The sequence below is a fragment of the Globicephala melas genome, chromosome X, assembly GCF_963455315.2.
Source record: "Globicephala melas chromosome X, mGloMel1.2, whole genome shotgun sequence".
Classification (NCBI taxonomy): Eukaryota; Metazoa; Chordata; class Mammalia; order Artiodactyla; family Delphinidae; genus Globicephala; species Globicephala melas.
In genome coordinates this window covers 35,829,190-35,842,990 of record NC_083335.1, presented here as the reverse complement: position 1 = coordinate 35,842,990, position 13,801 = coordinate 35,829,190, and the positions used below count along the sequence as shown (strand labels likewise).

The 13,801-nt window shown below is 34.6% G+C and overlaps 1 protein-coding gene across 2 annotated transcripts in view; it reads left to right on the top strand.

Moving 5' to 3' along the window:
• The window catches only part of COL4A5 (collagen type IV alpha 5 chain), a 217,326-nt gene that overhangs the window by 190,370 nt on the left and 13,155 nt on the right, over positions 1–13,801 (top strand). Inside the window, exons 38-44 of one of the 2 annotated variants that reach the window (XM_060291930.1) lie at positions 381–461; positions 1,110–1,208; positions 1,772–1,822; positions 3,125–3,310; positions 5,251–5,259; positions 9,332–9,340; positions 11,996–12,129. In XM_060291930.1, the coding sequence (XP_060147913.1) occupies positions 381–461; positions 1,110–1,208; positions 1,772–1,822; positions 3,125–3,310; positions 5,251–5,259; positions 9,332–9,340; positions 11,996–12,129 (569 nt within the window). The remainder of the gene's footprint in view (positions 1–380; positions 462–1,109; positions 1,209–1,771; positions 1,823–3,124; positions 3,311–5,250; positions 5,260–9,331; positions 9,341–11,995; positions 12,130–13,801) is intronic. The other variant, XM_030835774.2, reaches the window with a different exon arrangement.

Sequence of the window (13,801 nt, the reverse complement as noted above, 5' to 3'; positions counted from 1 at the left end):
AGCTAAGTAGACCAGGTTTCCATAAATAGAATAGATATTCATGATAACTAAAACCTGACAACAACCCAAATGTCCAACAAGAAATGAATGGATTCTTAAAAATTTGGTATATCCATACAATGGAATCCTACCAATTAATTCTACCAGTATAATATGTGATAATTGTTTTTATTATGAATATAAAATAATGTCAACCTCTGGATAAATCAATTTAAAACTTAAAATTATTCTTAAATCATCAAGCAAACACCAGCATCTTTTTGAGTTTTCTTTCTATTCTTCACTGTTTCTATGCTAACACTCTAAATTGTAAATTTGAATTGTAGCTCTCAAAGCAGTGTGGTTTTTCTTTTATCATTAAATTGAGCTCTTTACTCTAGGAACCCCAGGCCTTCCTGGACCAAAAGGTATTAATGGTCCTCCTGGGAACCCTGGCCTTCCAGGAGAACCTGGTCCTGTAGGTAAGAATGAAAAATAAGGGTTTGCTGTTCTGTTAAACTAAGGCTTTATTCATTTTTGGAAAGTCAGATCATTTCTGGGAGCTGTGAACATTTTCAAGACAAAGAAACATGGTGATCATTCACTTAATACTACCTGTTAGGTACGAAGTGAGCAATTCTTAATAAAAGTTGCTTAAAATTATTAGTATGGGACCTTATTTTGGGGGCTCACTTTTTCCAAGGAGAGTTATTTCAAGTATCCTATAATAGTAGGTAGACACTCTGATTATTTTAGAATGGCAAGGTGTAGTTTTCTTTGTTTACTGAATTCTAAAGCAAATCACTTCCTTTGGCCCCATACAAGGCCTATAATTCACCCCACTTCCATCCCCCCACACATGCACATCTTGCTTTCTTATATATTCTAAAGGTAGATTAAAATGAGAAAGTGAAATGTTTTGAATACTGAATGAATGATAAAGCAGTTCCTTATTCTCAAATTATCCTGTATTTCTTTTCCACAAGATTTCATGATTTAAAAGGAGTGTCCCAGAGACACTTTGTGTCTTTTGGGTAGAACTATTTGAAGCCAAAATGGAAAGAATTGGGGATATGTAAGGAAAAGGGAATTAGGAAGATAGGTGTAACCTGCTGTACTCTGTTCTTTAGGTGGTGGAGGTCGTCCTGGGCCACCAGGGCCTCCAGGTGAAAAAGGCAAACCAGGTCAAGATGGTATTCCTGGACCAGCTGGACAGAAGGGTGAACCAGGTGCTATATTTTTTTATTGTCCTTAATTTTCTAATTTCTTCCTTGTCTACTTTAACTTTTGCCCTTTTTTACCCATAGTGAAATTGTATCTTCTTTCTTACCCTCTAAGCTACCACATACTTTTCCCTTCCTAATTACCTTCTTCCACTCCGTCCTGCGAATATTACCTCACATTTATCGATAAAGTTGCCTCCCTCTTATGAAAAACTCCATATCCTTTCTTGTTCAATTTTTCATGTCAGGAAGCTACCTGGACAACTTCTTGTCATCAAGAAGTCAACTACTCTGGATGACCTCCTTTCACTATGCAATCTCTATTCCATTTATATATATACACATATATTCATATGACATGAGTTTTTAAAGATAACACTCATCACAAATAGAATGTAAGTTTATATGGTTTTCTCATGTTAGAATTGTAGTTCCATGTTGGAAATGTCTTCATGTTTCACATAATATACATTGCAGCACTTACGAAAAACCTAAATGATCCAAAAATAGTTTGTCCTTGTTTCAGTTATTATTATCTATTTGAGAATTTTTGGTTTATGCTCTAACAGGTCAACCAGGCTTTGGAATCCCAGGACCCCCTGGACTTCCAGGACTTTCTGGTAAACTTTAATGAAGCATGCTAAATCAGTCCATAAAATATAATATTCTCCAGTACACTTACTTATTCATCTCCACATACAACCCCAGACAACTCAAAGCTAGAGTTACATCTTAAAGCATTTCTTAATTAGCAACTTAGTATAAAGAGTTGTACTATAAAAAATGCACCATTAAGAACATTTACATATAGATATCTCTTCATTAACCTCATAAATAAGTGTTAGGGGTGGGATAGGGAGGGTGGGAGGGAGACGCAAAAGGGAGGGGATATGGGGATATATGTATACATATAGCTGATTCACTTTGTTATACAGCAGAAACTAACACAACATTGTAAGGCAATTATACTCCAATAAAGATGTTAAAATTTTTTAAAAAAGAAAGCAAAATTGTACGAAGAGGTAGATTTCACTAAGTTTTTAAAAACCCTTTTAGCCAGAAGAAAAACACTTTTTTCTCCCCATGGAAACCAAAACCAAGGTAATATAAGAAAACTGTAGAAATATGTACCAATAATAAAAATGTCTATTGAAAACTCCATCTTAATTTACATCTTGCATTTTGGATGGGTAGGTGTGCACACACATCTACCTTCCCTCATTTGTTCTTACTATTATTGTAAGCACCAAGTAGTCAATTAAATGACTGAATGTGTGTACAGATATGTATGTTTATGTTCTGAAATGACCATTGGCTATTCTATGGAGGCTTTTTTCAAACCACACATAGATCTCTTAGAAATTCCTGTATTTTTTTCATGAATCCAACATAAAAATTATTAGTCTAATCTGCGACTGTTTTATTGCTCTCAAGCATGTCGGTGGTGTAGAAAAGGTGTTGAAAAGAGTTCATCTAGATTGTGTTTCTAAATCTTGGATAGAATGGTCTTCGGGGACACACAGCAACCGTTGAAGATCCATATCTTCCAATGGTCTCAAAAATTAGTCTCAAAACATTTGTGTTAGGAATTTCCTCCAGCTATCTCTAACCTATTGTTGCAGATATTTTATACTTTTCTATTTTTCTCCTTTTTTCTCATAACTACTGGTCATGTGATCATTGCTGTGTGTCCTAATACAAAGGATATCTTTTAGGATGCAAGTTATTATTGTTTCTATATTTCTATACATAGAAATAACAGTATGGGTTTTCTGGATGGGCTGGGGATTTGGTAGGAGGTAGAAATGACCTCAGTAAATTCCATTACTTGTTCTAGTAAGTGGGAGCAGCTTTAGTCTTACAGACAAGCCTGATATTCAGTATCATTTAATGTGTTCTCTAACATGACTTCACTTTCATAGGTCAAAAGGGTGATGGAGGATTACCTGGCATTCCAGGAAACCCTGGCCTTCCAGGTCCAAAGGGTGAACCAGGCTTTCATGGTTTCCCTGGTCTGCAGGGTCCCCCAGGCCCTCCTGGTTCTCCAGGTCCAGCTCTGGAAGGCCCTAAAGGCAACCCTGGGCCCCAAGGTCCTCCAGGGAGACCAGGTATGTACATGAGTGGTAGGGGAATGGTCTATTTATTAGTCCATTTATTTCATTTTGCTGGTAGGTTATTCAGTCTTTAGGACTTTCGAATCTATAATCCAAAGAACTTCTTAAAAAGAAAGAGCTTATTTTATTCATAGCTCCATCCATTTCCATGGCATCTAATAATTCTTTTCAGTAATGCGTTTCATCATTTAAAGTTGAACTAAAACATACCAACTTGGAGGAAAAAAGGAAATAGTGGATTTATTAGTCTTTTTATTAAACATAAAGCTATACTGATAACCTGGCAGCAAAATGTCATCTGCATTTTTAATGTGAGCTTCTCAGCATGTCATCACAGAAATCATTTTAGTGATCACCCAATAGATGCTTGTGGTCCATACCAAAAGTGTTGCTATGGTTCTGTCATGTGATCAGCAAATGTCACCAAGCACAATAAAGAAATTTTATCTTCTCTAGGAGCTAGGCAATCAAATTTATCTTCAACATCACAGCATGATTAAATTGAATAGTGATCTCTTCATACCAGCTTCATGTCTATACCTCATTTGTCTTGTGTTAACTGCTCTAGTAGTCTCAGTTTTGCATCCAATGTTCACTTTTCATTTTGTGTTTGTGCTGTGTCATTTCATTTTAGTAAGTTTGGAAACGCTTATTTTCATCCTGAATTAATGTCGCTGAGCTCAATCACTGGAGATAGATTATTAATACATTCTTGAGACTTGATATTCAATTTTTATATTTCTAATTATTGAAAACTTGGCCCTCATCGATTTTTTAAAAATAAGAGAAATGTAAGATTAAAAAAACAAAGCAATTGCCTTTTTATCCTTTGAAGGTCTCTGACCCATTTTTAAAATGTATTTAAAAGTGAAAATTTCCATAAACTCTGAAGAGATTGCAGTCAGTTTTAATACAGTGTGCTCTAAAAACATGAATTAAATGGGATCACATACTTTGTTCAGAAGATCATTTTCAAAACTAGATTTTATCTGATCTGATTTGACTGTTTATAGAGAGTGTTATTTAAAGTTTTACTTTGGTTTACTACTGAAGAAAAGCAGTGAAAAGCTCCTCAGCCATGTTAATTCTCTTGCATGTAATGTAAAGAATTGACACAAATATCTTGCTTGGTTATGCATGCAATAATTCAAATAAACCAAACTATTATCATTTTTTGTATTTTAATCAGCACTGTGGCTGCTTATTCTTACTAGTAATAGAGCTCAATGCTGAACATTACTCTGAAATATGTCAACATAAAGACATCAGTCACAAAGGTTCTTTAAAAATTACTGTTTCGGACTTCCCTGGTGGCGCAGTGGTTGAGAGTCCGCCTGCCGATGCAGGGGACACAGGTTCGTGCCCCGGTCTGGGAAGATCCCACATGCCGCGGAGCGGCTGGGCCCATGAGCCATGGCCGCTGAGCCTGTGCGTCCGGAGCCTGTGCCCCGCAACGGGAGAGGCCACAACAGTGAGAGGCCCACGTACCGCAAAAATAATAATAATAATAATAACTGTTTCTAAAAGAAATAATAACAAAAGTAGTCAGAAAAGAACACACATCTGACGAGTATTTGTGACTCCTTGATTTGTTCATAAACTACATATTAAAATGGAATTTTAAACCCAATTGCTCTTAGAATTGATTGTTGTCGTCTACACTCATAGTAATAATTATTATCAAAATGATTTTTGGTCTTTCAAAATTTGTTACATGTGCTGTTTTTATTTTAGTGTTGATGTGAAGTGGTGATAGTTTGGTTTATATACAGATGCATGAATATGAGCTGCAGAGTATTCTTTTATTGAATTAAAGTTTAACTTGAAAGAAGTTAGTGTAATGCTTTAGTTTCTTGATATTTCTAACAATTTTGATATTTTTCCTTTTTGTTAATGATGACATTGGGCCTTGGTGAACTTTGATCCCTATCCAGGTCCTACAGGTTAGCTCCTTAACTCCAAAGTAGTATCTGCATGAAGTATGAAACTTTTCTTATATTTATATATATATATATGTATGTGTATATTATTTATATACACATATATAGTGTATGTATATGTGTGTATATAGGTGTATATACACCTGTACCTAATATTTTCAAGTGTTTGAATATATTTTAAGAGCATATATGCCAATTCAATTCTTACATGTTGATCTATCTCTGAAAGTTGTCAGGAACTTGCAGAGTCCAGTTTTTCTGTCTATTGGAATAACTCAAAATTACCTAATTAGGAAAACTGATTTATCATTTTAAAATTCATATATTTGTGTCATTTTTAGTTGAAAATTTTTAGTACTCAAAAGTATATTGTATACTATTTTACGTTTACCTTTAGAGTGTATTTCCTATTTTTGCCTCGTATCTGTTAATGTAAATGAAATATTCTTCAAAAAGACATTCTTTTTAAACAATAATATGTATTATCAGATCCTGCAAATATGCAATTCTTGACGAGCCATACCTCTTGTAATTTTTCAAACCATCCCATCTTCACATTTTGGTTTGTCACAAAGTTCTAAATTCTGCTGCTATGTAAATGGACTAATAGGCACAGAGTAAATAAAAAAGTCAGTGCAACCAGCACAGACTAGAAACCTCTTAATCTTACTTTCATCCTATACATATAAAAAGTACACACCCAAGAAAAGTTACCAAGAGCTGCCCATTAGAAAACTGCTAATTCATATTAAAAGATGTTCACCTAATCAGGAGTAAAAAGAACCACAAATATCTGAGTGTGTTTATTATTTTTCAAGATAAATAGCCCTTTTCAAATTTCTAAGGAGGAACTAAAAGGGGAAAAAGTATAATCCTGAGTTCTGGCTATTGGAAATGGCAGGAAATTTTCTCTTCTTATGATTTTAAAATTCATAATTTTTCAAGATTCTTTTTAGGAAGCCATCTATCTCTGTGTGAATCAATTCCCTGGTTTATTACTCCCCCACAAACCCATCATTTCATATAACCATAGATTATCGATCTAGAAGGACCTCATTTTTACATTTGTCAAAGAGGTATTCACAAGGCATTTGTTGATGATAGCAAGACAGATTTTATTCAAGACTATTGAATTAGGGAAGAGACTATTGTAATAGCAGAGACTGAGCTCAGCTCTGAGGACAACAAAGTCAAATGGAGATTTATAGTCCACTAGCAGAGTGAAGGAGTCAGTGGATGAAAAATTACTAAAAGGAGACATCAAGGGTAAGCAGATTCTTGCTAAACTGGCCTGTTAGAGTTCTCGCTAAAGGCAGTCCAAGGACTTACACATCAGGATAAGCAATGAGGAACTTGATCAGATATCAAGGGTGGGGAGGCTCTCCCTAAACTGACTTAGCAGGATTCTTGCTAAAACTGGACTCAACAGACCAAGGCCAGGGCCCAAGGGGTGAGGCCTAGTTGAGAAGAGGGCTCAGAGAAACCTGTCTAAAGTTTAGTCACAGATGAGGAAACTAAGGCCCAAAGAGGTTAATAAGCTTGCTCCAGGTCATATTGTTAGTTACTGGCATAGCTGGGAATCTGACTTGGGGCTCTCCAGTACTCCGTTAAGTGTCTGTTCTACTAGTAACATGTATCATCTTTCCACAGAGGCAGTTACATAGCTTGATGCTTATGATCTGGCCTCTTATTCTAGTTATAAATATGATAAATGATGGAGCAAAGCTGCTTCTGCCATTTTAGGAGACTCTTATAGATAGCAGACTGGGCCTTGACTTCGCTTTCTTGTTTTCTGTTAACTCAAAAGCTCCATCAACCCCTACTAACTGCTTCTTGTGTTTTTCCTAAATGGATGTCATCAAAAAGTTTAAGACAAACACATGATATTTAACTATTGCCAAGATAAAGAGAAGACTAGGGTATTCTTTGAAGTAATTTTGAGTCCTGTCCTATCTGACTTACATAGAAGTCTGCTGCCTTGATCACTTCCAGACTTTACTGTCAGCTAGAATATTGTTTTCTTCTGAGGCACGAGAATATATTCAAAGAAGAAAAAGGAAAGTAGCCACATTACTTTAAAACTGATTTGACAACTTATTTACCAGATGTACTCTAAATTACATAGTTATTGGAATCTGGTATCTGCAGCGTTCTCTTCTTTGCAACAGTTGAAGACTACAACCTTAAGTGGAAACTGGATTTAAAATTTACCAGTCAATTCATCAGCTTATCTTTAGTTATTACCACGTATATACAAGACTTGAGATTTTTGTTTTATTTTGTTTTTCAGCTAAACTTTGTTAGATCATTTGAGAAATAATGGATTGAGAGCCTCATGTACAAAATTGACTTGGCATATAACTCATTAAAATGTTACCTTTTAGAAATTAAAGTCTTAGAAGTTTTGCTATGATATGATCTGAAGTTTTCCTTGTTACTTACTCAGACTGAAATATCATATAGTTCAATGACATATTTTTCTAAGAGTTCTTGTTTTGGTCCTTCTATATCAAACACATATATAAAATGTCTTTACTCAAACTCTGAATTATCTTTGGTAGGAATTCTAATTTATCTAGCTAATTGTGTTGCCAGACTGCTCAAAGTGTTGTCTTGAGTCAGTTTGCTGTATGTGATTTAGAAACCATTTAAACAAACAGAAACTGAGTTTTGGCCTCCTGAATTTCAAATCGTCAAATGCTTTAAAAGTTTTATCACTAGGTAGTAATAGCAATGTTTTATATTTATATGACATACCACCATTTATATCATGTAACATACTTTCATTATAAGCTCCTTGAAGGCAGAATTTGGGTCTAGCTAATCTTTGAGTTCCCTGTAGCATCTTTCACATGGCAGATATCAGGTCAACATTTTTTTAAATGAATTTGATCTTTAAAACAACTCTGAAGGAGGTTAGGGCAGACAACACTATTCCCATTATGTGGGTGAGAAAACAAGCTCAGAGAGATTGAATTACCCAGAATCCCACAGATATAAGTAGTAGAGCCAAGAATAGATCCTAGGTCTTCTGATTCCTAGGATTCAGTGCTCTAGCACAATTTATTCTCTCTGCTAACCTCAGTGCTTATAAATCATAACAAGACTTGTAAGAAAAGGAAATTGTGTTTATAGTCAATTAACATTAACCAAGGGTTGTCCTGTTTGTAGGCTTTTTATCTTTTTATTTAATGATCCTTCTTTTAATAGTTAATAGCCTATTTTAATATGTGCATTGAATAATATAAAGTAAATGTGATATTTTCTGTGGTTTGGGGTGGGATATTGCATGCCAAAATATTTTGAAGTGTCCCTTCACTGATGGTCTTCGTATCTTTGGAAAATTCGAACTCAATAGTGAGCAAACATATATTGTCTTTTTGTCTTTGAGTAACTTATTACAAGTAATAATGCACAGAAGAACGCCTCTTGACGGATTATTTTTAAAAATCACTATCTGGCTTCATGGAATGATTTTCAAAGAAGACAAACAGAAGTACAGTTGGTAATGGCCACTGTATACTCGTGTTTTAATTTCTCTATTTGATCACCTATGATCTTTGTATATTTGTCTAATAAGGCCTTTAAATTTAACTGTAGCTCCTTGGAGCAGCCTGCACACACCAGTAAATTTGCACCTCATGTTTTTACTAAAGAATGGCAGAGGCCAAGATAAACTTTTACCCAAAAGTTTTACCCAGAGGAATAGAAGGCTATCAGTGAAGTGGTACTACCTTTCCAACTTTAATGTTTTGAAGGTGCTAACTTTTGGAAAGCCACTGTAGAAGTGTTAACATGTCTTCAGTAGAGTTTTGCATTTTTTGCATTAATGAAAATTAGCAGCTTATTTTCTAGAATAAGCTCTATTTTAAAATATTTGGCTCTCTATACTCCTGTAGGGTCCTGTTTGCATACTGATTACGCTGTAGGTATAAGAAATGCTGGCAAAGAGGATTATTGTTTAACTTGTGCTATAATGTGAACCACTTCTAACTCATAATCTTATTTTGTACTGTGTGATGTCTGATACTGCTAACATCGATCTTTGGGCTTTGGTGAACTCTGATCTTCCCAGGTTTTCAAGGTTAGACTCTTCACTGGTCAATTCTTTTTTTTTTTTTTTTTAATGCTTTGTATGTGTGACAAGAGAAATGCACTTTTTTTGCTATAATTCAGAAGTCATTGAAGAGTGCTGTTATCCTCAAATACTACCTGCTCTGGTATTTAACATTTTGGTGAAGGTAATGTGACTTGTTTATAATCAAGTTTGAAATGACATTAGGTCTTTGTGGTTTCAATTATTTATAATAGGTAATTCATACATAGAAACATGTTGAATTTTAAGTGGAAATACACTTATTTTTAAGACTGCATTAAGATATTCAGGCAGGCATCTGGCCCATTTGTAACCTCTGTATATTGATTTTATTTTCTTGAATTTTTGTTCCTTGAGATTGATCAGATCTGTGTTTTCATGGCTATTTTCAGTAATGGAAGAGGGTAACTACTGAGTATTGTTAAAAATAAATCTTGCATCATTAGCAAATCAGTAATTTAAATTTGAGAGACTCTAGAACAACAGGTCTGAATTAATAACATGTAAATTTCCCCAAATTTCCTTTTAATTGCAAACAGAGCAATGCCCAAAATATGCCTACTTTTTTTCCAAATGATAACAATGTTCTGTTTACTTTTCAAACTGGGGAAGCAGGGTGTAAAATGTTCCTTTTTTTCTTCCTCTTACTCTTACCCTAGTCATTGTTAGGCTGATTCACAGATAGTTTACTTTTCTCTTAATGACCTGATTTGCTACCTGATTTCTAGTCCAAATTATACATATGGATGAGATTAACAATTTTTCTTAGAAAACCCTATCAAGGGGTTTGAACTCAGAAGTTGTTTTTAATTTGTTTGTTTAAGTTCAAAGTACCCCAACCCTTTCTTTATGATTGGGAAGGGAATTTCTGAGTGTGTCTGTCTGGTTGCTGGGCTAGGGTGACTATATGATTAAAACTGTTTAAAGATAAAATGATTGTTGTACTGTTGTGAACCTGCTTCCTCTTTCTCATGTGACAGATAGAACACTGTTATATTATGAAATCACATAGATATAGCTGAAAGATTAAAAACAGGTTTATATTTTAAAGATATGTTCTTACCTTCAGTTTTACCAATAATGAAGATAATACTAGTAATAATAATAATTGTTTAAAACTTCTTAAATAATTCTTACTATGTGCCAGGCACTGTGTTTATATATATTATCTTATTTAATTCTTGGAACAACCTGATAAGGTAGGTACTATTCTTATTTCCATTTTAAAGAAGAGGAAATTGAGGCTAAGATGGTGAATAAACTTATTGAGGTCAAACAGCTAAAGATTAATGGAGCTGGGATTCCAACCCAGCATTCTAGCTCCAGAGTCCGGCATTCATAATCCCTATAGCATGCTGCCTTGTTAGCCTGTAGCCATTGATTCTGGGTCATAAGAGTATTGGAAAGGATAGGATAAAAAATGAGACCTTTTGTGCATATTGTAAGCATGAACTCAGTATTCTAAATTCATATGCCTATGTTATTTCCTTCAAAAATAATCCCTACATATTTTCCTTTTTTGTTGAAACCAATGAAAAACTAAGATTACTGGAGGAGAGAAGGTATAAGTGCTCACTAGTTGCTGTTCATTATTTGGGGCTTCGTAATTATTTTCTTAAGGCAGGACTACTTAGTCTCCACCTCAGCTATTGCTTAGCACACTGCAGGCAAGGAACAGCTATTTCGCACCTGGTGAGAAAAATGTGGCCATTTATCAGATCTTCTTGGTTGCCTAATGGACCTGATATCTTTATTTAGGAAGAAAAGTTTAAAACACAGAATAAGGAAAGAGCTTACCAAATCCCCTTTTAAATTATTTATTCAGAAGTTATATGCCAAATCCTTTATTTCTCTTCAGAAATATTTAAACTGTAAATAATACAAAAACATATTTAAAATAAATTCAAAAGTACTATATTGAATCAATAACTTTCTGACACTAAAATATTCCCATGTATTAAGCATGTCACTAAAATGAAATTAAACAATTAGTTTGCTTAAATAACTATCTTAATTACATAGTAATACAAGCTGAATAAAAGTAACTACTTACAAGTAAAGAAATTTTATTTTAATCACAATGAGACAAATGGTTTGAATCCCTGATTGCCCTACGAAGTGTGGTCATGAACCAGCAACTTCAGCTACAGGACACTAGTTTATCTATAGGGCATTTGTTAGAATGCAAATTCTTGGGCCCCTCTCCAGCCTAACAAGATTCAGAACTCTGGGGTTAGACCCAGGAATCTATTTTAACAAGCCCTCCTGGGTATTCTGATGCATTTCCAATTTGAGAACAGTGTCCTATGGTGTCTCTTTTGGTTCACTTAAACACTTAGGGATTACAGAAGCAATCTTTATTATAATGTCCAAAGTCCTTCCTTTAGATATGAGCTTATTGGATTAAATATATAATAAAATACAAACTAAAAGAGTCTGCAAACCAGTGTTAATAACAAAAAGAACCCAGCCCACTTTACATTAGAGAGTCAGCATGGATCTATATATTTAATGTAGTCTGGATTTTATTCTGCAAACTAATAGTATTTAGATGACTAATAGTATTTGGATAATGTAAAAGCCTGACTTTGATGCTATTCTTATGTTATACTGAAATGTGATTATTTGTTTTGCATTATCAAGGTCTACCAGGTCCAGAAGGTCCCCGGGGTCTCCCTGGAATTGGGGGCATTAAAGGAGAGAGAGGAAACCCGGGCCAACCTGGGCAACCTGGTTTGTCTGGTTTGAAAGGTGATCAAGGACCACCAGGACTCCAGGTAGGAAATGGGAGTGTTTGGTGAGGAAGGGGTGTGGGTGCTTGCATTCCAAATGAGAATTCCAAATTGCATTATTTTAATTAGCATTTACTGGTCAAAGCTCTTGACTAAGCTATATATATATATATATATATATATATATATATATATATATGAGAGCATTGCATGTGGAGGAGTAGTCCTTCCATAGAGAAGTAATCATGGTGAGTGTGGGGATATTTTAGACTTTGAAATTAGATAGAGTTAGGGTCAGATTTCAGCTCCTCTGTACACTTCTACTTTGTGTCTGTGAGGAAGGCAGACAGACACTTTGTGTTTCTGTCTTTACCTGTAAAAAGAGAATAATAGCATATCCCCACGTCTGTGTTCATGTGTTTTCCACCTTCGTTTGAGTGACCCAGAAAGTCACATACTTCTTTATGGATCCTCAAAGCTTCCTTCCTTCATTCAGGAGGACTGTTGTTAGATTTTGCAGCCAACAGAGTCTGGGCTCAGTCTTTTAACTCTGATGGCTGTTTTATAGCAGAAAAAAATATCTATAAAGAAATTGTCCTTAAAGCTTTCTAACAACTAACGATTTTTTCCTGTTATCACTATTCTTCTAGACATCTAGACTTAAAATTTTAATCTTCTCTTTATTCATTCTCTACTCACTTCCTACCTCATTCATTTCCCATGTCCTTCCAGTTCACATGTCACTATGCCTGATTCAAGACTACTGTCTGATGCCAACATTTTCTAAATCTGGTATTGTCGAGTTCTGTTCATTTTCTTTCATGCAAGTTCTTACATTTGCACCTTTCTAATTTTTGTTTGGAAATAATGTTAAACTTATAGGAAAATTGCAAGAATGGTGAAAAACCACATTTACCCAGATGAACCAATTGTTAATGTCTTGCCCCATTTGCTCTCTGTATGTATGTTGTGTGTGTATGCGTGTGTGTGTATAATTATGTATTTTTTTCTGAAATATTTGGGAATAAGTTGTATCTATCATGTCCCTTTATCACTAAATACTTCAGTGTGTAATATTTCCTAAAATTAAATATATTCTTTTATATAACCATAGTACAGTTCTCAACTTCAGGAAATTGAGCATCGATGTAACATTTTTATTTCTGCCCACATGTTCTAATTGTATCAATTGACTTAGTAATATCCTTTATAGCATTTTTCCTCATCCAAAATAAGATCCAGACCAAACTATGCGTTGCATTTAACTGTTATATCTCTTTATTCTCCCTCAATCTGAAACAGTTTCTAAACCTATTTTTTTCTTTCATAACCTTGACATTTTTGAAGAAATGTAGCCCGTTCACATTTAAAAAAAAAAAAAGAATGTTTCTTCTTTTGTCTGCTGTTTCTTCATAATTAGATTCAGGTTATACATCCCCAGTTGGAATACTCCATGAGTTGTGTGTTCTCAGATATGGAGGCCCATGGTGTTCATCTGCCCTTCATTAGTTATCTTAATTTTGATCTTCCCATCAAGTTGTTGCCTCGTTTCTCCACTGCATGGTTACTATTCTTCCCCTTGTAACTGATAAGCAAAACTACAGGAAGACACATTAAGATAATGCAAATATATATACTATTCCACATCAAAATTTCTCCCTAGATATAATATCTATTTATGATTTTTGCCTCAACTGTTCAATACTGTGATAGTGGC